The 27096-nt window shown below is 47.3% G+C and overlaps 1 protein-coding gene across 7 annotated transcripts in view; it reads right to left on the reverse strand.

The window, feature by feature from the left end:
• Wdfy4 (WDFY family member 4) overlaps nucleotides 1-27096 on the reverse strand; it is a 228631-nt gene that overhangs the window by 180402 nt on the left and 21133 nt on the right. For all 7 annotated transcript variants that reach the window (XM_039095074.1, XM_039095077.1, XM_039095075.1 and 4 more), the window contains exons 2-11: nucleotides 25383-25632; nucleotides 19010-19124; nucleotides 17414-17520; nucleotides 15843-15977; nucleotides 15065-15254; nucleotides 12543-12732; nucleotides 9709-9866; nucleotides 7700-8152; nucleotides 5128-5232; nucleotides 4686-4876 (exon numbers count right to left, since the gene is read on the reverse strand). In XM_039095074.1, coding sequence (XP_038951002.1) covers nucleotides 4686-4876; nucleotides 5128-5232; nucleotides 7700-8152; nucleotides 9709-9866; nucleotides 12543-12732; nucleotides 15065-15254; nucleotides 15843-15977; nucleotides 17414-17520; nucleotides 19010-19124; nucleotides 25383-25616 — 1878 coding nt within the window. In that variant the 5' untranslated portion in view covers nucleotides 25617-25632. The remainder of the gene's footprint in view (nucleotides 1-4685; nucleotides 4877-5127; nucleotides 5233-7699; nucleotides 8153-9708; nucleotides 9867-12542; nucleotides 12733-15064; nucleotides 15255-15842; nucleotides 15978-17413; nucleotides 17521-19009; nucleotides 19125-25382; nucleotides 25633-27096) is intronic.

Consider the following 27096-nt stretch of genomic DNA (forward strand, 5'->3'; position numbering starts at 1 on the left):
AACCCAAGACACAGACCAGCCCTTCAAGACAAGTATGGATGAAGGGGTCAGAGCAAGATTCCTCCAGAAAGGTTGATACTCAGGAAATGTGAAAGCTTATGGGACATACTAGGCCAGGCCCAGTCTGTACAGACAGTCACAGCCACCTACCATTACCTCTGGAGACCCCTCTCTGCATGAACAACTCTCTCCCAACCAAGAAGCGTCGCTTCAGCTAAACAGAAAACTCACTCTCACTCTGAAGTGGATTTAAGTTTACACTTCTTCCTTCTAAGCGACAATCCACACAGCAATGTACTTTACACGAGCATGTAAGTTAGTCTACTTATGTGAGACTGACTCTGTGTCCGGTCATGGGATATGTGCCATGGAAAGATGAGTTAGTCACCAAGACGTTAGAAAAGGTCCTAAGTGCCAGTGTCAGACAGAACGAGTTTCTCTCATAGTTTCTAGTGGCTCATGACTGCTAGGAGGTAGGCGCAAGCAAAAGGAATGAGGAAAGCCCTTTGTTTGTCATATGACATGGGCCAAAGCAGATGCAAAAGGGGACAATGACAAACCAGTGCAAAAGGGAAAACTTCATAGAGTGTAGCTAATTGATCACTGGATGGTCTTGGAACACTCCCTGGCCCCCCATAGGAAGCAAATTCCAGTGGTCTAACCTGATGCCACACATGGCTAAGAAGAGTTCCATCCATCCTTCCGAGAGTGGTAAGAACAGATATTTTAAAAGAGAATCAATCCAACTGTAATTTTTACCCATGATCTGGGTCTCTCAGTGGGTGTCACCTAGACGGCCACTTTTTTCCCTCTGGTTGGGAGGGGTATGGCTGCCCTTAATTGTTGCTTTGTTCGATTTATTAAATTCCAGGTCATTATCTAAAATGGGGGTAATCTCATTAGAATGTAGACTGCTCTATTATTTCTTGGGATGGGGTTAATTTCATATTTGCAGAGTCATAAAGTAAAGAGTCCAAAATCCAATTACAAAGGCTTAATTTCATAGCAACTAGAGAGAAACATTTCTATCATAAAGGAAAATAAATATTTCGGGACTTCGGGAAATGATTAGTCAGGAGCTGGGGGCCCGGGAGGAGGGGTCTCCATTACTGTCATTCAACTTTGCGCGATCATGCATCACACGGGGTTCCGAGTCTGCCGAAAGGGATAAATCGAATCAACGGAAGTCAAAGTAATCAGGGTAGGGTTGACACACTTCAAGAAAGGTCAGCCTTAAGCACATTTTCCCGTTCTTAACTCAGTTACTGTGTCATCGGCTCTGAGTTAGTATTCCTCTAGCCTGAATCTATAAAATTGATGTCTGCTGTGCGGTGCTAACTGTGTTAGGGCTAACAGGATTTATTTCACACCCCGTTATTTGTTACTCCTCGTAATTGTCCATGTGTCATGCTAGAAGACTGGGGAGGAGATGTGATTAAGCCCAGAGTCGAACAGCTAAATGTATATTAGCAAATCAATCTGAATTTGTGCATAACCCAATCACAGCCCCCTGGCCACAGGGAGGAAATTCATTTGCTTACATTATCCTCTAACTCGGTTATCCTTTGCCAGAACTGGTGGTGTAGTCGCACAGTTTGGTGTTGGTACGGAAGTGCCACTAGATTCTAGAAACATCTACCCTGAGGTGGTCTTTGCCATATGTGTGATGTGACTGCCCTCCAGAGATGGCAAGGACACTGCCTGCCTCCTTGCCTGGGGTCCCAACACTTCGTGATGGCCCCCTCACCCTCTATCTGACCCTCTACACAAACCCCATGCCCTGGGAACAGCCAACTTTCAGCTCCTGAAATGGTGATCCAGCCAGAGAGAGCTCGCTTCACATGGATGTAGATACAGGGAGTTCTCAGATGGTTTAAAAAACAATCACAGATCCCATACCAGATATCAGCAAACATTCACTAGCTACTACTCCTGTACTCAGAATCCAGGCTAGGCTCCGGGGTCCCAGCCTTCTCTTCCACCCACTGCACAGCGGTATGTGGCAGTCCTAGTCCACTGAGGGTGACAGCAGCTCCTGAGGCCTCCTAACTGCCCAGCAGAGCCTCAGAGTGAGGAGAAGGCGGGAGGAGAGCCCGTGGGCTCTGACTTTGTTAAATGAACTCACAGAGGGCTCGTTCCTTATGAACTCTCTTGATGCTGTGTTTCTGAAATTATATTGAATCTGTAAAACACCATAATGGCTTTGCATTGCTAATTCTAGTAAGTTCCGTCCTATTACCCAGGGGCTAGCTCTCCAATAAGATGCCTCTGGGCTACATAGTAAACAAGACAAACTCGCCATGAGCAAGACAGAACGCTCTTCCCCACGTTGGATAGAAAGCTCCTTTCTGTTTCTCAGCAGAGTGAGAGTGTAGCTTTCTTCTCTGTGGATCTGTCTGGATTTCACTATAAACATATCAGAAATAATCCTGTACCCAATGGAAAACCAAAGTCCTGGCTCTGGTCCTACCTTCCCTGCTCCTATCAGAACATGCAAATCCTGCCATCAAAAGCTTGACCATGTGGAGCAGCAGATCCATTCTTGGTTGCTAGGCTTGTCATTTGAGTGATGTAGTGACTGAAGCCCTCTGGATGCTTCTGCTTCAAACAGGAGAAAACTAGCCTGGATTAATCTCAGGTCTTTCCCAGAACTAAATTTCAACGGATTCTTCGCCTTTCTCTGGTGCTAGGTATTGGATCCTGGGGCCTCCCTCATGCTGGGCAAGCCCTCTGCCACAGAGCCCCACCCAGCCCTCATTAGGTTTGTCTTAGCTCACATGGTTGTGGCATTAATGCGTCCTTCAAACGACGACATCTGTCTTTCCTTTTCTGTTTATTAGTCATCTCCTTCACTCAGTTTTTGCCCTGTAGTTAAATCATTGCTCGAGCTCTGACGGTTCATGAAACAAATAATTATCACCACGATGTCCTTTTCTCTTGAGCCCCTTGGAATGATATGGCACTACCTTGTACTTCAGGCCAGGCCACGTGATAACAGGAACAACTCCCTCAAATGTCTGCAGAGAATTAGACACAGAGACCGAAACACCACACCCCTCACATTAAAAAGGAGAGAGAGAAACCCATAGCTAAGCCTGTTCAGTTTAGATGTCAGGGTAATTTTACATTTTACATAAAGTTGCTCAGTAACCAGCGATGGCAACCTCAGAAGACAAGAATGTGTTTCTCTTGGGTCGTATCTCACAGAGAGGTGACAATTTCTGCTTAAATCTAGGGGGTATATTTACATTTACATCCTGTCACTTAAACAGCATAAAACAAAGGAGAATTGTCTTTAAAAAAAAATTACCAGTTGATGGCTCAACCATTAAAGACTCAGGCTCATAATTGGAAAGACAAGTTAATTTATGGATCGATTAAAAGGGTAGTTTGTTTGTTTGTTTCCTTGTGGAAGCACAAGGTCTCCGTATGTTTATAGCTTTGGCTAGCCTGGACTTCTCTCTATATATTAGACGGGCCTTAAACTCAGAGAGATTTGCTTGCCACTGAACCCTGAGTGCTGGGACTAAAGGAACGTGCCACCACACCAGTTCCAAAAGAAAAATTTTAAAAGGTATAAGCCACGAAAGAAGAAAGAAAAACCAGCAAAAAAAATGATAAAAGGATGGTAAATTAATATAGTACATATTTCTTCAGCTACTTTAAGATAATTTGATGGTTATTGACAATATTACAAAAGTAAATAGTTCTCTCTACTGTGCAAATGTGGTAGCCTAGCCTCACTAGTCCATTGGTGTCCCTGCCCCTACGGCTTTGGCTCTCTTTAGCTTCCGTTCTAGCTCACATGCTCTCCTTCGGGAGCCCCCAGACCAAGTGAAACTGCTCTGTCCTCTCTTCTAGCTCTCTTTCCACACCCACCAGTACCCATCAGGTATCTACCCAGAGCACCTACCACATTCCCTCAGGTATGATCCAACTCATGTATTATGAACGCTGGACCCTAAGACCCCAGATAGCAAGGGCTATGTCTCATTCTAATGTGTATCCCAAACACTCTCGCCAGACCCGGTCTCATTGGTTGATGCTCGATAAATGGAGTCAGCAGAGCACCTGTCAAGCCACCACTAACATACACCCCACTTTCATGATCTACAGAGGTGCCTGGTAGTTGCTGCCTAGCCAAGAACTACACTTCCCATCACCCCCTGCATCTGATTGACTCCTGCTGAAAAGTCTGCCCAAAGAAAACTGAAGCTAGAGTGTGTTAGTCCCCAGCCTGAATGAGGATCTCTTGTACCATTCTTCCTAGCCTGCCTTACCTTATCTTTCAGCTGAGTTAAGTCCCTGCATGACAGCTGTTCCTGAATTGCAATCCCAAATATTCACGGATTCTTCATAAAAAGAAATGTAAGGTCAGATTCGGGCAAGCCCATTTGGAATCCCAGCACTTGTGAGGTGGAGGCAGGAGGATTAGGAGCTCCTTGATCAAGATCATCCTTGACTCCATAGTGAGCCTGGTGCCAGTCTGAGCTACACGAGACCTTGTCTCATGAAATGTATATGCCAGGCAGATAAGTATGTGGGGCTTATTTGTTACAGCAGCTAAAACTGCCTGGTACAATTATCTACCTATCCAGGACAATAACCCAGCATGAACAACCGACCGTGAGTCACTTGGTGCATAGGTCTGAGGGGGCCAATCGCAAAGGAGGACTTGACCTCACCTTGAGAAGATCCAGCTTCAGCTGCAGCTCCCCCTGAGTAGACGAACACAAAGCCCCCACAATGATGCTCATGTACTCCTCAGCGTTGATGACTGAGAGCTGCTCCAAGATGCTGAGGGCGGAACCCCGGTAGCATTCATCATCCAGGAAGATCTTGATGAAGGGCACCATGCCGTGGTCTTTGAGGACAACTAGAGACAAGACAGATAGGATGTGCCAGAGAAAGGTGGGCCTTGGCACTGCATCCCCACCACAAGAAAAGCTTTTCCTTCCAACTCTCCAAAGTGTCTATTGTGTGGATAATGACCAGCAGTCGGCACATGGACATTAGCCACCACGCTGATACCGACTCTCCCTTGAACACCACCATTGAATGCTCAGGAATAACTCACAGTTCACGTTTCGTTGCAGACTGCCAGGGTGAGGTTAGAACAAGCATTACCTGCATTTCGAACAGAACCTTGCAGAAGCGCGACCACAGTCTTCAGCATCACGCAGGTGAGTTCCCTCTCCAGATCCTGCACGCCAGGACTGCACTCTTTGTTTCCTGCCACGTTTAAAAATAGACATATGTACTAAGTCTACATGGGACAATCCATAGTCTCTTTCTCCTTTGGGGTTCTACCTTCCTAAGGAGGATGGGAGTGCAATGGTCCCGTTAGAGGGGAGCATATACCCCAATTCTGAAGATACATCCCTGGAAACCCTAACTAACATCACTGGTTCTCAGTTTGAGCACATGAGAAATCTGGACAGCCAAAAGACTGTGTGAGCCCCTTGCTCAGAGCTGCTGGGTTAGATGTTGAATGAGACCAGGTAATTCTTGTTTCTAGCATGTTCCCAGGTAAAGCCATGAGCCTGCTGCAGCAGCCCCTCTGAAAGGAGCACTCTGCTCTTGATGCCAAATCAACCCTCATCTTCCCCTTATAGCCCGGCACTCATGTCTAGAAGGGACAACCGCCAGCTCCTTAGCTGAGCTAAAATGCAACTGGAGGGAATCTGGAACAGGTAGACAGGCCACTAGATCCTTGGGGCCCCAACCAGGTCAAATTCGTCCACCTCTGATCCCCAGTGCTGAGAAAGCACTGAAACAAATTGAAAATTTAGCTCCTATTTGGAGAATTAAAAACAAGTAAATGAATGAGAACAAGAAGAATTTATTTATCAGACACAGAGTGCGTAAGAATCAATAGGTCACATTTAAAAATGCTAAGCACAAAGGAAGGCTGGAAACTAGCTCACAGAAAGAGCTAAACTCTTTGGGGAATGGTTGTAAGCCTGGGGTCAGATGGAAAAGTGAATCTGATGTTAAGCTGTTGAAAAGCATCATCTGTCTAGGGTACCAGAAGAACACTCAGTGAGACTATGTAGTGCCTTCCCTGTAAACACAAGGAAACCAAGGGAGCTGATGTGTTTGAAGGCAAGACACTAGCTACGGTTGGAATGCTTCCCCCAAAGCCCTGTGCTGGAAACGTAGTCTCTAACTCAGACATTAATGGTATTTAGAGGTACATTCGCCGGATGCTGGCGTTGGATGACATCATGAGGATGGGTGTATACACTGGCAGCATTGCTCTGTCTTGCCATTTAGTGCCCTTTGCTGTATTATAGAGCAACAGGCCTTCCCCACATGCTGGCACCATGACACCGGACTTCCCAACACCAGAGCCATAGGCCAAATAAACTCCTATTTGGGAAGATATCTCTCTGGTGGCTCATTGGACTGCAAGCAGACATCTATTCTTTATACATTTTCTAGTCTTTACTGTTGCTATAACTAGTAGCAGAAAACAGGCCAAAACTACCAAGCAGGAGAAAGAAGTGCAGAATCAAGGCTTGGTCTCTCTAAAGGCCTATACAGAGAAAAGTGTCCTGGAAAAATAGTGTCCTAAATCCTCACCCTATTTGCAAATACTCTGGGTAGGACACAGCTCCTTCCTGAACTCCTGAAGGCTCAACCTTCCACAGATCAATACTGAAATGATAGAGATGCTGTGTGCAGGAATTCCTGGGCACCTTTTACAGGCCACAGCCAAAGGTGGGTGCGTTTTCTTTCATTCCTATGAGACCAGTGCCCTTGGTCTCATAGAAGTGAGGTAACAGGAGAAGACTGCCTTGTTTATAACGCAGCCATTTTTCCAGCTGAGGCTGACAGGCTCCCACATTAACATGCTCTCCCTCAGCTTCTTTCCTTCCAAGAAGCAGAAGACAGACAGGTTAGCAATGTTGACTAAAGTCTGAAGCAGAATTCCAAAAGCATTTGGTGGCTGGAGCAGCTCCCAGACCTGTCCAGCCAGTGCAGCAAAGGGGAAGGAGAGAAGGGAAAGGCATGGAGGGATAAGGTAGGCAGCTAGATCCCTGTGTCCTGATGCCCCACCTCCAGGCTGGTCTCCCAAGGGCAGCAGGAAGTGACAGATTTGAGCAAACCAAGAGAAACAGGGGGAAGAGACTTTGTGCCTTGCTTCTAGTTGTAAATCCCTGGAGGTGAGGATCTCAAAGCTCTATGCAAAGTGTCCCCAGGGGGGACAGTGTGAGGCTTGGTAAAGTAAGTGTATAGTCCATCAGGACTGAGGAGAGTGCTGGGTCAACAGACCCCACTCTCAGTGGGAGACCACAAGGTCATACCCCAGGAGATCCCATAAGAACTCCCCCAAGCCTAAGTCTCTCCAGGCTCCCAGTACCCCTTTGATTTACTGAAGGATCAGAGTCCCTGGTGGTTTTCACCTTAATACCCAGCAAGGAGTAACTTAAGGATTCCTGAGTTCATTTCTGTAGTTCACTTAAAATGGTGTCTGTCCCTTCACCTCTCACCTCTCACCTCTCACCCCAGTCACCTGGGGAAGACTTGGAGACTGCCTGTTCTTTGTGAAGCTCCAACCCTAAGAGCTCCTTTGTCTATCCATCACAATATGACGCACGTGTTCCCAGGCTCTGTTTCCCTGCAGGGTAGTCAGATTGACCAGCCTGGATTAATGGTAACCTCATTCCCCTTGCCCGTCCCTCTGAAGACACACCTGACTTCCTCATGATCTTGGCCTGTTTCCGTAGCTGGGCCAGCAGCAGGCCTAGTAGTCCTGAGTCCCGGAAGATGTCAGTGAAGAGCCGGTCACTGGCTGTGATCCTGAGGATGCTTCGCAAGGCCACGAGGGTGCAGGAGAGCTCTTGGCTGTCCTTGATCAGACCCTGCACTTTAGCCAGGACCTCATGTGGCACATAGAGTAGCTTGAACACCAGAGTCTCCAACAGCTGGAAAAAGTGTTCTTGCACCGGGGTGGGCTTCAGGGGAATGATCTCTACAAACTGTGAGATGGGCTGCAGGGTCCACTCCAGCAGGAAGAAATTGCGAGGGTTCCAGGCCCACATGGTCTTGATGGCCAGAAGCACTTGGATGCAAAGGACAGAGTCACTGGCTCTGTGGAAAAGATTCTGCAGGACCTGAAAGGCCTGGAGATTCTTAACGGTCACCCCTGGGGATGAAAAAAACAAAGCAGTTCTGCAAGTTAGCTCCCCGCCTGCCTGCCTAGAAATGCATGCTTGTGCTCTCACAAGGATGCAGCATTTGACGTTTCCCTCTCTCTCTCTCTCTCTCTCTCTCTCTCTCTCTCTCTCTCTCTCTCTCTCTCTCGTTCCTATGAGTGCACATCTAAGACATCTAAAAATCCTTAGCCACTGTGGTGGGGAACAGGCTGCATCTGCATCCCAAAGATGGGCAGCTGACTGAGTGTTCCAGCCATGACCACTCTGAACCAAAACATGTCCGTGAGGGAAAGAGCCACACAGGATTTCCAAGGGCAGCACAGGGGGGGGAAAAGGAAGCAAGAGTCTCATTAACTGCCCTGTCTGTGGCTACACACAGTATTTGAGATCTATTGAGATAGATAAACATAAGTTATCGGGAATAATCTAACCAGTGTCTTCCTTTGAAAACCAAGATAGATGATTGGTCTACCTTATATTTCCACTGAACAAAGTGGGACCAGGAGATTTGATTTTGATCATCTAGAGTCAAGCGATGTTGTAGATGACGGTGCAAGGTCAGATTTCTGTCTAGACAGCTGAAGGGATGGGGATGCACGTTCCTTACCCACTGGGGCTTTTTCTTCCACCCTTATTCTCTCACCCCAGGATACCTCGTTCAAAGCGCTTGACTGTATGTCTTTCTGCCTTGGATTTGGTGAAACTCTGAGGCTCTCCATCCAGTACCAGCTGTCTCTGATCTAAGTTCTGCCCAGCACTCTTCCCCAGCTGGTTCTTACAGCGTTACAGCTCCTGCTTCTCCCCACAGCTCGTAACTCCCTACCCCAGCTAGCATCTCCAAACCTACTCAGCTGTCTCAGATCACTGTTTCTTCCCCATGCAGTACTTTGTGCCTTTAAAATCTTCCCTTCCCTTTCAGCCTAGACAGCTCACACTTAGCCTTCAAAATTCCCTTGGCGGGACGTCTGTGCAGGGTTTCCTGAGAGACCCACTAGAGGTAAGGCATGTGCCAATCCAGCGGCCTGTGGTTTGTTATCTGTGTGGTTGTCTCTGCATAAGGCTTTCAGGGAGCTGACAACATTTGTTCACACCAGCACCCAGTTGCTCAGAAAGTGTCCATGTGTTTACTGCTATTCTCAACTCATGTTCAGCATCCTAAGAAGAAAATCCACCAACTCTGAGCCTACATGGCTAAGTCAGGGTCATCAGTCTCCATTGCATAAGCAAATGGTACAGGGTAAGACACCCCTAGATAGGGGCTGAATTCCAGAGGCTGCTCCCTTACTTGCTAGGGGTTTCGCCTCTGTTAAGCAATATTGCTTCCACTTGCCACACAACATGAGCTTTTTTGTCCAAAGCTGAAGTTGCACGGGTGGAAAGTAGATGAAGAGGCATAGAGCTAATAGCCATGGGTCTAGGTCATGTCTCTGAAGGTCACAGAAACATCGGACCTTGTGACAAGTGAAAATGGACTCAGAGACCCTCAAAGCCTTGTCAGGGCGTCATACCCGCTCTCCAGCTACCTGGAGACACAGTGAGGACCCACCAGAAGCCTCCTGATGGAACTTGAAGCCTTCAAGCTGAGGATAAGTGATGCTGTCAAACACCTTCAGCTCTGACCTCCCACAAGTCGTCAGCCACATCACCAGCTCGATGAGCTCCTCGAGATGGGGTTCCACCACACCCTGGGTCACCCCGTTATACCTGCAGGACAAACATGGTCAGGTCCCAGATAGTGACATTTGTGTACAGTGTTCCTCACAAAGGCCAGAAGAGGGTGCTAGAGCTCATGAAACTGGAGTTACAGATGGTTGTAAGCCACCATGTAGGTGCTTGAGACTGAAACTGGTCCTCCACAAAAGCACAGGCTCTTAACCACTGAGCCATCTCTCTGGCCCCCCAGTAGTTCCCTCTCATTGTGTGTGTACTCTACAACTTCCACTGCCACTTGTCATCTCCAAACATCAGCTGGAACTTGGGTGTAGGCTGGTTAGTCAAGTGCTGGTCTAGCATCCAGAGGGACCTGGTTTTGATCCATAGCTGCATAAGGCCAGCCGTGGTGATGTTTGTCCATCATCTCAGAATTCAGGAGGTGTGCACAAGAGGATCAGATATTCAAGATCATCCTTGGCAGTATAGAGAGCTTGAGACCAGCCTGAGTTATGTGAGTTACATGAGACCTTATCAAAATAAAATAAAATATTCTGAGCACACTCACTGAGAAAGAGAGATCAACTAAGAATTGCAGAAAAAGAAAAATCATGCTTTAAACTAATTTGTTATAATATGGCTACAAATAAATATTGAATTTTGCTGTTAACTATTGTTAGGAGCCTCTTACTGTTCCCAATTTACAAATTCAACTCAATTATCAGAATGTATATATGGATGGAACAAATCACATATGGGTCGGGTTCTGTAAGATTCATGTTGCAGACGCCCACTGGAGCTCTTCAGAGCCTACCACTCTCTGTCAGTAAGTAGAGACTGCTACACAGAGGGACCTGTGAGAGTCCACAGGTTTAGAGGAAGGCTGCTTCCTGTGGCTGGATTTCCAAAAGACATGAATTTAAGGGGCTCACAGAGCAAAGGGCACCTCCAGAATGGAAGGTTCAATGTTTCCAAGGAGGAAAGAAAACTCAGACAGCATGGGAAAGATGTGCAGTCCTGTGGTCTTCCTCATGCCTAGCCTATGGCCGACAGCTTCAGTGTTTATCTGAAGATACTTTGCTCTGCTTATGGGGTAGGAGTGCCCCTGGAGTCTCTGTCTAGCTCTGACCTTTCCAGGTCAGAAGTGTATGAAACATGGATCCTGGGAAGGCAGGACAAGAAGGGAAGGAGCGGAACAGCTGCTTCCTCACACTGGTTTTCTCTTCTGTCTTTTATAAGAAACCTAATGCCCATCCACTAAACCGAAGAAATCTGTAGAAAATGCTGTCCAGGGCACCACCATAGTCACAGCCATCTGGCCACTAACCAGGTTGCTCACTATGCAGCGATGGTATACCCAAAGAAACGCTTACTCAGCATCCTTTTGAAGGCTGCCTTCTCTTTATTAAAACCTTATCAAGACGGAGACTATACCTACAGTCTTCAGCTTCTCTCATACCGATCATCTCCAGTGCATTTGAGACATGCTTCTGTCATGAAGTCTGCAAAAGACATTGCTAAGGTCCACTCCATTGAGGAGAGGCCAAGCAAAGCCCAAAGGAACGTGCCTAGCCTTGCCTTGAAGCAGCTTCCCCAACTTCTGTTTCCATCCAGGGCTCGTGCTAATACCTAGGCACCCACCCCCTGAATACAATAAGCCAGAATAAAAAGTTGGTCCAGCCGGAGATACACAGAGTCTTTCCCACAATCCATGGCTCTGGTAAGACCTTCATGTGAGACTTGATCTCAGAAACAACAAGCAGGGGGCAGACCCGTGAAGTAGCCAAAGGAAGGAAACTTACTGAAATGCATTCTCAAACTGGCATCTCTCTAGACTACCGCACTTAGTCCTTCTGTGGTGGTATGCACTTAGTCCTTCTGATAGACTACCGTACTTAGTCCTTCTGTGGTGGTGTGTACTTAGTCCTTCTGATAGACTACCATACTTAGTCCTTCTGTGGTGGTGTGTACTTAGTCCTTCTGATAGACTACCATACTTAGTCCTTCTGTGGTGGTGTGTACTTAGTCCTTCTGATAGACTACTGTACTTAGTCCTTCTGTGGTGGTGTGCACTTAGTCCTTCTGATAGACTACCATACTTAGTCCTTCTGTGGTGGTGTGTACTTAGTCCTTCTGATGGACTACCATACTTAGTCCTTCTGTGGTGGTGTGTAATTAGTCCTTCTGATAGACTACTGTACTTAGTCCTTCTGTGGTGGTGTGTACTTAGTCCTTCTGATAGACTACTGTACTTAGTCCTTCTGTGGTGGTGTGTACTTAGTCCTTCTGTGGATTTGTGATGCTATGGAGCAGGAGCAGCCGAAGGACAACTTAATTGTTTAGTTCCCTATCATCTGACAGTGGAGAGCTGAGGTTGGTGCATAGTTCTCACACCGCCCTCCAAACACCGAGGTAGAATAAATTCCAAGAGACATGGAAGGCTTCTGAGAGAGGCATGTGAGCTCTACAAGGTGGAACATGCTGGCGGTGTTCACCACTTGGGGAACTTGAAGTGTCTATTATCGTCACTCATTGATTCCCCAAAGAAGGCATCCCCGCATCTATCTACATGTCCAGTCACTGCGACCAGGAAGAGGGTCTTGCTAGCCATGCTCTTAGGATTTCATAGGACATGCTAGCTCTCGTCCACCAAAGCGGCATGAAGATTCTGAGCCCCACAGTTTGAGGGAGTCGTGTTTCTCACCCCTCTCACCTGGCCCCGCCACTTACCGCAGCAGCACCTTGAGTAGCAGAGGGTAGCCCTCCCCATTCTCAAACTCCAGGAGCAGCGCAGAGGAGATGGGGTAGGAGTCTCTCACAAAGTTCAGGATGAGGCTCACTGCCTCGCTCACCTCCGGTGCAGGGAGAGTGTCTGCCAGCTTGGAGAGGTTCTGAACCGAGAGCCGGACACAGTCGGCAGCTGTGGGAGGGGAAGCACAGCCCTGCTGAGCAAGGAAGAAGGAGGTTTTGCTGCTGCTCTTCCCTCCCTGCACCATCTACCTCCACTTGAACTTGCACAGCAAGACTTGCGTGAGAGTAACTTGAGACTATTTTCTGCAGGCTCTTAGACTCAAGAAGACAGCCCCTGCAGGAGGTGCCATCCTAAGAGTAGCAGGCATGGGTGGTGGTGGGGCAGCCTCTTAGCTCCTCCTTCCTAGAAGGTAAGAGAGTCCCTGGCTCTGAATACTGAGATACCATGTAAGACCAGAGCACTGGGGAGAACGCCTTAAGAAGCAACATGGAGTCGAACATGGAGAGTTGAGCAAAAGTCAGCTTGACGAGAAGTCCTAGGAAGGAACAGTGGGTGAGTCCAGAGGTGGAAGGCAGTAGAAGGAATATTTCAGAAACTCAAGAAGCCAGAGTATTCAAGCAGAGGCAGGAGCTGTGGGGACAGGAGGTGGGGTCTACTCATGAAAAGCCTGGAATGGCAGGGAGTCATAGAAAGTTACTAGTCAGAAGAGGGATGCCCTCAGACTAGAGACTCTTCTAAGTGGCAGGAAAGTCGCAAAAGTGGAAGCAAGAGGATGCAGGATCAGGCTCTCAGCTGTTAAGGACTCAGAAGAGCCTAAAGTGGGCCCTTTGGCAAGGGAGAACGCAAGAGTAGCTGATGATGTAGTGGAGATCAGCAGATCAGCCTTTTTGCGGGCTCTGCTAGCACCACAAGCCCATAGAAATTACCTCATAGGGCCCCTGGGGAGGAAGTTTTCTGAGGCCTTGGTTTGGTCAGCAGAAGCCTCCAGAGGTCCATGCCTGCAGCCTTTTCCTAGTCACTCAGACTCCAGTCTGGGGGGGGGGGGTGAGGGAGACTGAAGGGCCAAGGCACAATTAAAGCATAGGCTAAGCTCACAGGAGGCTCTGAGCCCCAAGGTGTCTCCTCCAGGGACTGACTGACTTTAAGAAAAGAAACTGGTGGTGCTTTCTCAATTCTAACCAATAGTTGTTCCTTATTACAGAAAGAGGACAGATCACGGGGCATATATTTGTGAACATGCAGGTGACAGTGGCAGCTCAGAAACCCAGCTTCTCCATACAGAGCGCATTCTTTGGCATCAACCCAAGAAGAGAAATATTGTGTTCCAAGATGGTTTGCTGTGCTCATCTGGGCGAGCTGAGAAGATGTTGGGGCAGAGGGGCGGGAAGTGAGTAGAGATAAACACGAGCCTTAATATGTCCTTTTTAGAGCTGTGCAGCCTCTGAGGTCTCCATGCTTATCTGGAGCATTGTCTGGGTCCTACAGTGGCAGAGAATGCTAAGGAGGACCCTGAGGTAGCTAATGGAATTGACTCACAGAACATTTCATTTCTAATAAAACCTAAGTGATGGATGTGATGCAGAGGCCAAGCCCTGTAGACTAGAGCTACTGCATATATGTATGCATGTATGTCATGTATGTATTCAAGCATGTCATACATGCATGTTGTGCAAGCATGTCATACATGCATGTTGTGCATGCATGTCGTGTATGTGTGTCATGTATGTATGTCATGTATGTACGCATGTGTGTCATGTGTGTATGTGTATGTCATATATGTATGCTTGTATGTCATGTGTGTTTATCATGTGTATATGCATGTATGTCATGTACGTATACATGCATGTATGCATGTATGATATGTGTGTCATATATATATGCATGCGTGTGATGCACGTCATGTATATATGCATGTATGTCAACACCCACTGGAACCAAGGCAATGAGAGACAGGCAACACTTACATTCTGCCCAGCTTTATAGATGAGACAGACAGGATTGTTCTGTGTCTATGGACCTGAGCTCACTCAGCAGAGCTGGAACCCAAAGGCTGGCTGCAGTTCTAGAGTCTCCAGCCTTCACCCCAAACACGCTCCCTAACATAGGCACCAAAGTGCAGGAGTCAGACATCTCCGTGCTTAGAAACAGTTTCTCAAGATCTTCTACAAATCTTGAGCTCCACTTTCCCCATTCCAACATCTGTCTCCAAGAGACGAGTGACGTAGTGAGCAAGCAGGCCCCGAATGCTGTGTGGGAGTCCGCATGCGGTAAATGAGTCCCCCTTTCCTCCCTCCTTCAGCGAAGCATCAAGAGGAACGATACTCATATTTTCACAAATGGGGCCACATAAGGTAGGGCTGTGTACTGAGAAGGTTGTCCATCTTTTCTTTCTAGGAACCTGCACTTACGCTGACAGAGACAATGGGCCCTTGAGCTTTGCTCTGAGCTAAAGGAACCCCTCGAGTGACCCTCAGCCCACACCTGGTCTCCTGGAACCTACTTCGCAGATATTGGATGACGCTAGGGCTCTGAGCCTTGGAGATAGCCCGCAGCACACAGAAGGTAGGCTGTTTCCAGAAGTAGCAGCTGTGTTCCCTCAGACAGGTGGTAGCGATCAGTAGAGACTGGAGCTCGCTTCCTGAGAGAAGTCCCTCCAGACCCTGAGACTCGCTGCAAATGTTTAACAACATCTGGGAGGAATACAAGACAAGACAAGGATGTTCTGGTTAGGAGGGGCTCTCCTGTGGTAGCTTGCTCCCTGCTTCTCTGGAGCATTGACAGTCAAGCCTCAGTCAAAGGAACTGTGCGTGATCCTCCTCTCTCCCCAGCCAGTGCTGTCCACACAGCCAGCTAGGAAAGGAGCATCCATTTGTGCTCACAAACACAACTTCCTGTAAAGCATATAGCTCTTGAGCATACCAAGAAGTCACACTGGGTGTGAGTCTCGAACAACCATGTAGGTCTGTGTGCCTATGTTCTATGCTGCTCGCACCATGAAGGGTGACATCACCTAGTGATACACTTCTGAGAAGTGATGTATCAAGTGGCATGTGGCTTCTATTTTGCAAGGTGGACAGAAGGAAGAGATGGGAGGGTGGAGAGAAGGGACAAAGTTATCTTGCAGCCAACCCAGGTGTTGTGGAGTGGAGACAGAGAGCCGTTTCTGGAAAGGGTGAGGTGCTTGAGAACGAAGACTGAGAGAAGAGGCTGGCCCTTGCAAAAGCAAGTCAGGCGGTGGTGATGGTGGGAGTGGAGGGGAGGGCGTCCCACTAGCTCACCTGCACAAACATCCTCTGCCCTTGAACGTCAATCTCCAAATGCTCACCCTTTTCCACGGGAAAAGCAAAAAAGAGATACAGGCACTGCAGGAGAAGGGCCGGAAGCCCTGAATCCACCACTCTGCCCAGCGTCTCCTACAAGGGAAGGTCATATGCAGGTCACCCACAGGCAGAGGGAACTCTGACAGGCATCAATCCCCACATCTGTGGAACCTGTAGGAAAGCCACTTCCCCTCTCAACACTCCCTCTTCGACTGGGAAGTAGGTGAGCGTGGAACTCACCTATGGTCATCTGCTCTTTTGAAAGGTAATGCCCTCCCTCCCCTTTATTGGAGCCCTGGTTTTTCTTGACTTCCTTGGCCATGTGTCCCTTTCTTCAGATAACACTTAACCTTCCCTCACTGCTTCAGGGCTGTCTGATTCTGTGGACATAAAGTCCCCACTTAGACAGCAGACCGGTCCCCATCAAGGGCAAACGCTTGAGTACAAGTCGGGGGTCCCCCTCGCAGCTAGCATCTATCATAAGGCTGTGAATCTGCCCCGAATAGCCAGGACAGGCTCCACACAAACATCCAAATGCCTACCTGATGCTTCATGCTGAGGGCTGCTGCCCCCTACAGGTCGCTTACATACACATACTCACTCCATTGCCTCTGTTCATCTCTTAGCCTATCTTGCAAGGGTCTCTGGCCATTTCTGCTGATGATTCCAACTGTCAGGTTCCCAAGAGGAACCCTCTCATCCACCAACCCCTCAAGAAGAGGCCTGAGAGTCTCAGTCCCATAAGGAGAGGGCACAGTCACAGCCACATGGGGCACAGTACACTTAGGACAAGGGCCAACAGATAAGCCTGATTCCAGCTGGACCAACTGGGAAGCCCCATGGAGGCAGAGAAGGAGCTCTCGGGACGATGGACTGGAGTTCCATGAGGGAAGCCTGCCTTCTCCATTCACCTCTGTAATCCAACTCAGGGTCCCTGGGAACACTAAGTGCCACCATGCATGGGAGTGGTTGATAAATTCAGCGATAAATGTTCTCACACTGACTGTATAAGAGAGGCCCTGACTGGGCTGGAGAGATGGCTCAGTGGTTAAGAGTACCACTGCTCTTCCAGAGAACCTGAGTTCAGTTCCCAGCAACCACACGGTGGCTCACAACCATCTGTAATGGGATCCGATGCCCTCTTCTGGTGCGTCTGAAGACAGCTACAGTGTATTCTAATACAATCAATCAATCAATCAATCAATCAATACATCTATCTTTTTTGAGGGGGAGAAGCCTGACTGACCCAACTTCTAAAGTCAGAAATACAATACAATCAAGTGGTGGAAGTGAACTAATTGTCCATTGAGAAGGCAGGGCCCAAGCTTGATCTTCAGACCCTAAAATCCATGTGTGTCATCAGAAGGGAGAAGTGAGTTGAATATAATACGTCTATTATTATTATTATTATTATTATTATTATTATTATTATTATTATCATTATCATTAGGCCATTACTCTATGCTGGACCTTACTTCTCTGTCCTCAGACAAGGAGCACCTGGGCATACCTGAGAGGCTGGAACTCACCGAGTCTGTCCCCGTGAGCACATACACCGACTTGAGGAGCAAGTAGCCATCCTGATCCACGTCACTCTTCCACTGCAGTAGCTGCCCGGCTGCAGCCCGGGCTTGCTCTGCAAGATATCAAAGGCTGCTTGGTGATGCATCCTATCCACCCAGCTCCCTGAAGATGTGTCTGTGTCCTGCCACAGAACCCATGTCTCCTCGCTCGTGTAGCTCCAGGCTGCTGAGTATATCTCAAACATGACTCTCTTCCAGGCTAATCACCCTGGAGGAGGCTGACTTCATTACCTTCCACAGTCACCCATAGTGCCCCATTACGATGAGTAAAAACTAACCCTCCACAATTGGACCCCTACCAACCAGACTTTTCACCTCTCTTTTTGTATCACCCAACGCCTTACACTGCTGAAGACTGGGCAATCTATATCTCAAGCTTTTTCCCACATGCAATTCCTTCTGTCCCTTCTCAGTCCACAGGCCCTGTAGGGCATCACTCAGACTCCAAGGGTCAGCTCATGTGATTGGAAGAATGCTTATCAGACACCCCAGTAAAAGATGCATTCTTGGGGTCAGTGTCTTTACCATACCAAACTCTCCACCAAGCATACTGACCCCAGGACATTCTCCAGACATCCAGGAGGGATGTGTGTGTGTGTGTGTGTGTGTGTGTGTGTGTGTTTCTCTCTCTCTCCCCCCCCTCTCTCTCACACACACAAACACACACGGAGGGGGAGAGAGAGAGAGAGAGATTCATGTGCCTCTGCATATCTGTGTCTGTGTGTCTCTATGTATGTATGTGTATATAGTATCTGTCAGTAGTGTCTATATATGTGTATGTCTGATGTACAGGTCCCTGTGTGTGCCTCTATGTGAGATTCTGCACATGTACATATACTTTCTGTGTATGACCTGTGTCTCTTCTTCTCTGTGTGTATTTTTTCCATTTAAATATTTATGTAAGATATGCATAGTTTCTATGTGGGGTGCACTGTGTGCTATGTGTATAGTGTGACTGTTAGTATGTTTCTGTTTGTGCAGATGATATATATTTAGGGTCTGAATGGGCAGTAGATATATAATAGTCATTCATGTGCATATGTGGAAAGTACTTTTGTTTTGGGTTTATGAATGCAGTACAGAGTAAATGTCTGTGAAGTAGATCTATGTGAAATAGTGTGTGTGTGCATGTGCACACACACACACGTGTGCATGACATGAATGTAGCATCTGTTTAGTGGAGTATTCATGTTCAGTGTGGTGTTCAGAATGTATGCAATGGGTATAGTGTGGCTACAAGCATCTCTGCGTTAAATTTTTGTGTTTTGTGTCCATTTGTGCAATGTGACTGTATGTGTCTGTGCATGTAATATGTCTGACATGACTCTGTGTATGTGTGTGTGTGTGTGTGTGAGAGAGAGAGAGAGAGAGAGAGAGAGAGAGAGAGAGAGAGAGAGAGAGAGAGAGGATCTGCCCCTTCCTGTGTCTCTGCCTTTTCCCAGATCCATGCCACTCTTCTTTCGGAAGAGAGCAGAGAGAAGGGAGGCAGGTGAGTCTGCAGACAATTTTGTCCTCCATCCTCTCCAGAGCATCTTCTTTTACCTGCAGGCTTCCCGGAAAGTGCCTGTTGTATTTCTTGGGCAAGTTGGTCGGACACATCTTCTGCCAGTCTTTGAAGACTGCGAAAGCAGATGATGCCCACAGAATGTTCCCAGGCCTGAAAGGCAACCATCAAACTCGGGTTAGAGAGGGCCGTGCATCAAGCCATATATGAAGTCACTCCAGCCAGCCAAAGGCTCCACTCCTGTCCCACAAATAACCAAAAATCCACTGTGATGGTTAGCCCAGGTTGTCACTTGGCAAGATCTGAAATAGTCATAGCACCCCATCTCTGGGTGTGTCAAGGGTTTGTCTACACTGGGTTAACTGAAGTGAGAAGACTCACACAAATGTGGGCATCATCTCTCAGTGTACAACAGCATCCCCTGCCTCTGCCTCTTTGTCTGCCTGTCTCTCTGTCTCTGTCTCTGTCACTCTCTGTCTCTATTTCTCTCTGTCTCTCTTTGTGTCTGTCTGTTTGTTTCTCTCTGTGTGTTTCTGTGTCCCTGTCTCTCTCTGTATATTTCTCTGTTTCTTTCTGTCTCTTTCTTTCTGTCTCTCTGTCTTTCTCTATGTCTGTGTGTTTCTTTCTTCCTCTTCCTCTCCCTCTCCCTCCCCCTCTCCCTCTCTCCCTCCCCCTCTCCATCTCTGTTTGCTGACTAGAAATGCACTGTGACCAGCTGCCCTGTGTTCCTGCTGCCGCGATCTGCTGGTACGATGGCCTGTGGCCTGGAGCTATGAGCCGTCATAAGCTGTATATTAGCTGGTGAGGATTCATGAGGTAGGTTTTAAGCTAAATGCCTCATGGGAGTCTGAGTTTTTTGTTTTGTATTTTAAATTTCCTATTCTGTAAATGGTAGCCTAACCAGCAAAGGATTGTAAATGGAAAGAGATGTGTACATGGATATTACACGTAATTCATAAAACAACAAAACTGCTGACTACTGGACACAGTAAGTCTTCAACAAATATTTGACAAGAAAATTATGGCAATACCCACAACGCACAATATAATACTGATAGTCAAATGCATTGATGGTCTTATTTCCACTAATCCTCATACCAGCCTTTGAGGTTGGCACAACCTTTAGACATACTTTGAAGAAATGGAGTATGATGGTTCGTTTTAACTACCCACGACTTTGAATTACCTAAGAAAGCCTGGATGAAATTTTTTCTAATCAGGTTGGCCTGTATTCACATCTGTGGGGATTTGCTTGGGTTGTTAACTGGTATAGGGAGACAGCCCATTATGGGTGGCACCATTCCCCAGGCTGGGGTCTTAAACCATGTACGGTAAGATAAAGCTAAGCACAGGCAAGCAGGTTGTATGAGTGTATCCTTTCTTTCTGACCTTAACAATAGGTGTGATGGACTAAGTTACTGATCTAACGAGTCATGCTTGACTTCCCCTCAGTGATGGACTATATCCTGGAATTATGATCCAAACAACCCCTTTCCTCCCCATTGCTGCTTTTGGTCAGGGCATAGCAACATACATATCATAGCAACAGACATGAAACTAGAATGTGGAGAGTGAAGGACGGATTGGGCAAATGAATCTGTTAAGATGCAGCCTCTAGAGTTAAGTTATTTCGGATAGGCACGGTGCACACCTGTGATGCCAGCACTCGGGAGCTGAGACAAGAAGCCTGGGCTACATAATGGGACTGTGTCCAGGAAGGAAGGAAGGGAGGAAAGAAGGAAGGAAGGAAGGGAGGGAGGAAGGAAGGAAGGAAGGAAGGAAGGAAGGAAGGAAGGAAGGAAAAAGAACGAGAAGGAAAATAGAGTGGGATGAAGAGGAGGAGTTGGATTTGGACTACTTCACCCACAGAGAGCCCAATCAGGTAGCCTGTTCATAACCACGACCATAGCAACCACCTCCTGGACTAAGTCCCTCAGATATGTAATCTCCAGGTGGAAGATTGTCTTTTGATCTTGGAATTTCTGCGATACGGTATTGTCCTTCCCTGGGACCACGAACTCTGTGGTACAAACTTTCAAATAAATGCCTTACCTCCCTCTACTCCCAAGCCCTTGGAAGACCAATTTTCAGGCCATTGACTCCGGAGCGTGGATATTGTCTCGGGAGCCGGGGGCTCCTGGAGGCACGCGACAATAAAGCAAATAGGGCCACTGTGACTTGAGCAGTAATTGTACTCAGAGCCGGCTCCCAAGGCACAGCTTCTTCCTGGGGCTGTGATGGGCGCATTCTCCAGGCTGCTTTAGCTCCTTCAGGCCGCCAGGGTGCCATTTGATGCACAGAGCCAATCATCTGCTGAATGGTACCACGGAGACCCCCAAAGAGTTAAGGCAGCTTCCAAAAGGCCCTAATTTTTTCCCAAACTGGGACTTGCATGCTGAGAAAATATTGCTCAATATTTTTTTAAAAGAAATCTTTTATTTACTAACATTATCTAAGCTGCACCATCATGCCTCGTGGCCGTCCCTTCTCTTCTCAGGCAAGAAAGAGAACAATGCTATGATCTCCAAAGGGAAATAAACAAAGACAGAAGCTCATGAGGAGATGGGAGGAAACCTCAGTTGCTCAGGACAAAAAGTGTGGTTGGTTTCCCTGCCTGGCCATGGTATTATCACTCTCACTGTGGTCTGGGAGGTTGGCCTTTGAGTTTCAACTGTTCCTAGGGCTTGACATGAGACTTCCTGCTTAGTGTGGCACTGTGGACAACCTCCTTCATAAATTGAAAACAAAAGTAAGAGTGGTAAAAGTGGTGCAAAGCTTCTGCTGAAACAAAAGAGCTGCAGTTTCCCTGAAGTGTGTGTGAACCACAGTCGCTCCCCACTGCCAGGTAGAGCAGCGGCAGGAGGGAGCTAGGACAGGCGTTGACACTCTGTGTCCCTCGGAAAACCACTAGAAAACAGTTGCTTAGTCCTGCTATTGTAGTCAGTGGTGTTTATCTCTCTTCCAGCACCAGAAGATCTACTTTTTAAAGGACCATATTTAATGATACGAACTCCATTGGTTTGGTAGTTAGCTTAAGAATGAAATTAGTGGAATGAACATAGGTGTGTGTGTGGCATGTGTGTGTGCCTGTGCATACACACACACACACACACACACACACACACACACAGAGGCTGGATGCAAACGAGGAGAGTGGGCATATTCCTGTCCACACGGCTCTTAGCCAGGACCGTGTGACTTGGCAGTGACACTCTACACTCAAGGATCCCAGCATTCCAACTGAAAAGAAGCAGCCACAGGAGTCTTCTAGTCCTGTTCCCTACTCTTTTAGCCAAGACACCAAAACTCTCCTAGACTCAAGAAGAAGGTTATGATAGATGGAGAGTTGCGGAGCCCGGTCCCGACGGATACATCTACAATACAACTCCCACACCTATGGCTCGGAGATTGTTGAGGAAGAAGGGGAAGAAAGATCGTGAGAGCCAGAGGATTAGGGAACTTGCTGTGAGACTGTCTTCCAATAATGGTGGGAGCTACACTCATGAAGTCTCACCAAGAGGACTTGCCCAACATGAGATGAGCAGCAGTAGATGGACTTACTAATGTGGACAAGGAAAAGTCCGAGAGGTCTCAACCGTGAACAAAGAACTACAGGTAGCTCAGAAGGCTGGGGTCAGGAGAGACGTCCTCTCCAGGGAAGGGCACAGCACTCGGTTACCCAATACCAAATGGCCAATCTTTCAAATGTATAGATAAAAGTAGTATTACACAAGCTGAACAGGTTATATTCATGTATTAGGAAAGTAGGTGTGTGTGTGTGTGTGTGTGTGTGTGTGTGTGTGTGTGTGTGTGTGTTTGTGTGTGTGTGTGTGTGTTTATATTTTTAAAGTGGTACACCTACAGCATTAGCTCTCCTCGTATCTGTTACCACAGGGTATCTTTGCGTGACCAGGAGTGCGTCCCATCAACTGAAGCAAATTCAGCCAAAGGCCAGAACTCATCCATGCTTTCTCCAAGCATGCTTCTTCTAGCATGAGATCCTGTGCTAGGGAAAGTTCTCAGAAGTCAAAGCCCACAGTTCTGCACAGACAAAGAGCAGCAGTCCTGACAACATTGTTCTGTGTGCTGTAGAAGCCACTGGCCCTATGTTGCTTCTTATGTGATGGAATAACACCTCTTCTCTGCCCTCGACACCCTGTAGTCAGCTGCCCAGACATCATGGGTGCAGGGAGTGATGAACATTTTGTCACCAAGGGAAAAGTAAGGTCCTAGCAGGTAAAGTTGTTGCATCACGAGTCTTTATGGGCCAAGGGAAGGAAAAGCAGATAGACCCTACCCTACAAAGTCAAGCACTGAGCAAAGGAGTCCAGTGGTTAGCAATGCTGGCTTCAGGGAGACTTTCCACTTCACTTCTGCTCCCAGCTAATAATTGAATGACCTTGGACATTGCAACCTGTATAATGAGGACCTGTAAGTACATGCTAGAGTGCTAGGGCAGGCAGAGATTGCTAAGTATTGTCTAGGTCTCATCTATGACAGTGTCTGTTCAGCTGACATCACAACACCATTCTGAAGGTCTTCCCTCTGCCCTTGCTAAGTGTTTAAACTCCACTCTCCTTCAGATGCCTTTGGTTCCTATTCTGATCCTGGATTTACAACAGGTTTGCATCCCAATAAACCCACTGTAGATGAAAACGCACCAAGCACAGCCAGCCTACTGAGCATACACTTCATTGGTTGTTTAGCCGCAGTATCTAAGCCAACCAGAGGCTGGGACTCAAAGCCTCAGTCTAGTACAGTGAGAGAGGATCATACTAGACACTGCCAGATCTGGAGAAAATCAAAATTTTTAAATCTAAAATCCAATTTCAGCTAACCACATATTACTTTGCACATAAAGTTGAAACAGTGAAAGTCAAACCATGGTAAGTCTGTGGCCATCTTGGTATAGTTTGGATAGTGCCACTTAAAAGCAGAGGTGGCAGAGACTCAATTTGTTTGAGTGCTTGGCCCATGGGGAGTGGTGCTATTAGAAGGTGTGGCCTTGTTGGAGTAGGTGTGGCCTTATTGGAGGAAGTGTTTCACTGTGGGGGTGGGCTTTGAGGTCTCCTATGTTCAGGCTCCACCCAGTGCAGAAGAGCCCCACCCCCACCCCCCTGCTGACTGCCTTGGGATACATTCCCTCCTGGCCCCCTGCAGATCAAGATGTAGAACTCTCAGCTTATCCAACACCTTGTCTACCTGGGCACGCGCTTCCCACGTGATGATAATGGACTGAACTTCTGAAACTGTAAGCCAGTCCCAATTAAACGTTTGCCTTTATAACAGTTGCTTTGGTCATGGTGTCTCTTCACAGCAACAAAACACTAAGACAACAGAATAAGGTGGTACTAGGGAAAAAAAAAAAAAAAAAAAACAAGAGCAACCCTGGAGAGGAGTTGACCCTAGGCCGGAGTTGAGACACTGTCGACTCTAGCCTGGCTGAGAATGCCTCTCCCTGTGCACTGGAGACATGAGCCCTGACCACAGGGAAGAACCTAGGGTCCTAGAGGTGAACTTGATTTCTGACTCAACCCTCAGGTCAGCCCTTGTCAGAATTCCATACCCTTTGGATTTCCCATAGGCCTCCCTGTTACCAAAACGGTAACCAAAATCTTGCAGGGGTTAGTGGCTCTTCTGCCAGGCTCAAGAGTCACCAAGTTAAAGCATGCATGACTGGTACTTCACCACACCTTACCTCCACAAGGCTCTCACCCCTTTTCTGTTAGTCTGACTGACAAGGAAGCTGCTCTACTCAGGTGTAACCCCACACCTCAGAAAATACCCCTTTGCAAGCAGGAGCAACTCGAGCTCACATGTGTGCATTACCTTTGTTCAAAGAACATTCTAGACCACATTCTCTCCCCTTGGTCCCAAAATAAAGAGTCAGGTTTAGACATTCTGCCTCCATCAACCAAAGTAAATAAGGGCTCTTTTATGTACACTGGAGAGTTTCAACTGTCTGGCGGCTGATGTCATCATAGCTACCGTTTTCTTCCAAAAGAATTGAAGATGTGATTTTTATATTGCTCGTAAGCCATGTTGATGGTAGAACTTTATGAGGGCTCATGAATAAACTAAGGCTAGACTTCTCTGGGCTCATCTGAGACCTCTCACGCTGTCATTTACACCACCAACTCTATTTTTGACTATCCCCAAGTGTCCTCAAAGCATTGTATCGGCCCATAGTGCTGAAGGGTGGCAGGGTCCCCACAAGAACAATGGCATATCCTTCCAGAGAGCTAGAAACAAGGCTTCTGTGCAATCTCATCAGAAATAAAAGCTGAAATACACAGTTTCTAAATACCCAGACTTGGCTAGTGCGTACATCAAAACACCACGCTGAACCCACATATATCTGCCAGACCCTTGTGTGCTAAGCAAAAATAGAATAAAATTTCAGATTCTGACCTTTAGGAAGAGGGGGAGAAGGCTCAGGAGGTTTCGCCGACGTTCCTCTGGGTTCTTGTGAATCAGCTGCTGATATTCCAGAAATTTCTGTTCAAGCATGTCCCAGAGGACAGTGGGGCCAGGAGACTGCTCTTCTAGTGAAAAGGTGGGCTTCACAGCAGAAGACTGTCCTTCATTTTGGAAACCTGGGTCTTCTGGTCTATCCTCAGCCTTTGAACAATCTTCAGCCTCCATTGTTGGCAAAGCAGATCTGAATCCAGAACAAACAACTCAAAATGAAAAGTCCTGCTATGCCACTTCCTGGTGACTGACCGGGAGAAAAGTCCAACAGTATTCAGTTCAGCTTCTAGAAGTGTCTGAGAGTCAGAAACCTACTAAAATGAGGAAGGGTTATCCAAAAGAGACTCAGACTTAGATGAGATTAACACATGGAATTAACGGTACCACGTGTGCCAGGCAGTGTGCAGGAGTCGGTAGACAGACCGAATGCAGTGACGCTGAGTGCGTGATCCTCTCTGCAGACACCTAAGAAGACCCACAGCGCTGGAGGCACAAGAGGAATATACATCAGGCTGTGGCTAAAGCCTGAGAGCTACTTCAAGCTGATCCCCATCTAAGAGACTGCAGAAATACAAGAGATAAGCAAGTGTTTGAGCAGTAAAGGCATGGGATTCTGTAAACAGCCTGGGAGGCCTGGTTCACAGGATAAGAGCGCTGGCTCCTTTTGCAGAGAGGATCCAGATTTGGCTCTCAGCACCCATAGGATGGAGCACACCCATTTGCAATTCCAATTCCAGAAGGTTCTACAACCTCTTCTGTCCTCTGTGGACACCAGGTACTCATGTGCACATACGCACATGCAGACAAATTTCTCACACATGTACAGTAAGACAAATCTTTTTCAAATCATTTTCAAGTCTTAGGCATTCTATAAATAACGTTAACTAAGACATAATCTGTATAAGACGCAGTTCACTTAACTTTTTTAAGCTAATGCCAAATATGTTATACACATATACATATGGCATATATGTATGCGTATATACACTTTTTTGGAGTTTTAGCCATTCTTTAAGTGGTTAAGTGGTGTGAGCATAGCTAAGGGTGGCCTGATGCATACACCTGTAATCTCAGAGGAAACGGATTGCACATTCCAAGTCAGCCTGAGCCTTATAATGAGTCACACGGACACCTAGGCTACTTAACAAGACCCAGTCTTGGGGGGGAGGGAGAAGGGGGAGAGGGGGAAGAAAAGGGAGAGGGAGAAGGAAGGAGGGAGGGAGGGAGGGAGGGAAAGAGAGAGAGAAAGAAGAAGAAGAAGAAGAAGAAGAAGAAGAAGAAGAAGAGGAAGAGGAAGAGGAAGAGGAAGAGGAAGAGGAAGAGGAGGAGGAGGAGGAGGAAGAGAGGAAGAGAGGGAGGGAGGGAGGGAAAGAGAGAGAGAAAGAAGAAGAAAAAGAGGAGGAGGAGGAGGAAGAGAGGAAGAGAGGGAGGGAACCAGATGTATAACCATCACCATTAGTAATTTCTAAAAGATTTTTATAGGCATGCAATCTATATATAAACTGTAATATCTACAACCTAAGTCTGAAAGGATAGGTTCCCCATTCACTGGCAGCACTGTTTGCTTTGCACTCAGTACTCCTGGAGGACAGTGTCCTCAGATGGCCCTTGAACCCCTGTGCTTGCTGCAGCCCCTCTGTAAGTGCATCTAGGA

Source organism: Rattus norvegicus, chromosome 16 (assembly GCF_036323735.1).
Source record: "Rattus norvegicus strain BN/NHsdMcwi chromosome 16, GRCr8, whole genome shotgun sequence".
Lineage (NCBI taxonomy): Eukaryota > Metazoa > Chordata > Mammalia > Rodentia > Muridae > Rattus > Rattus norvegicus.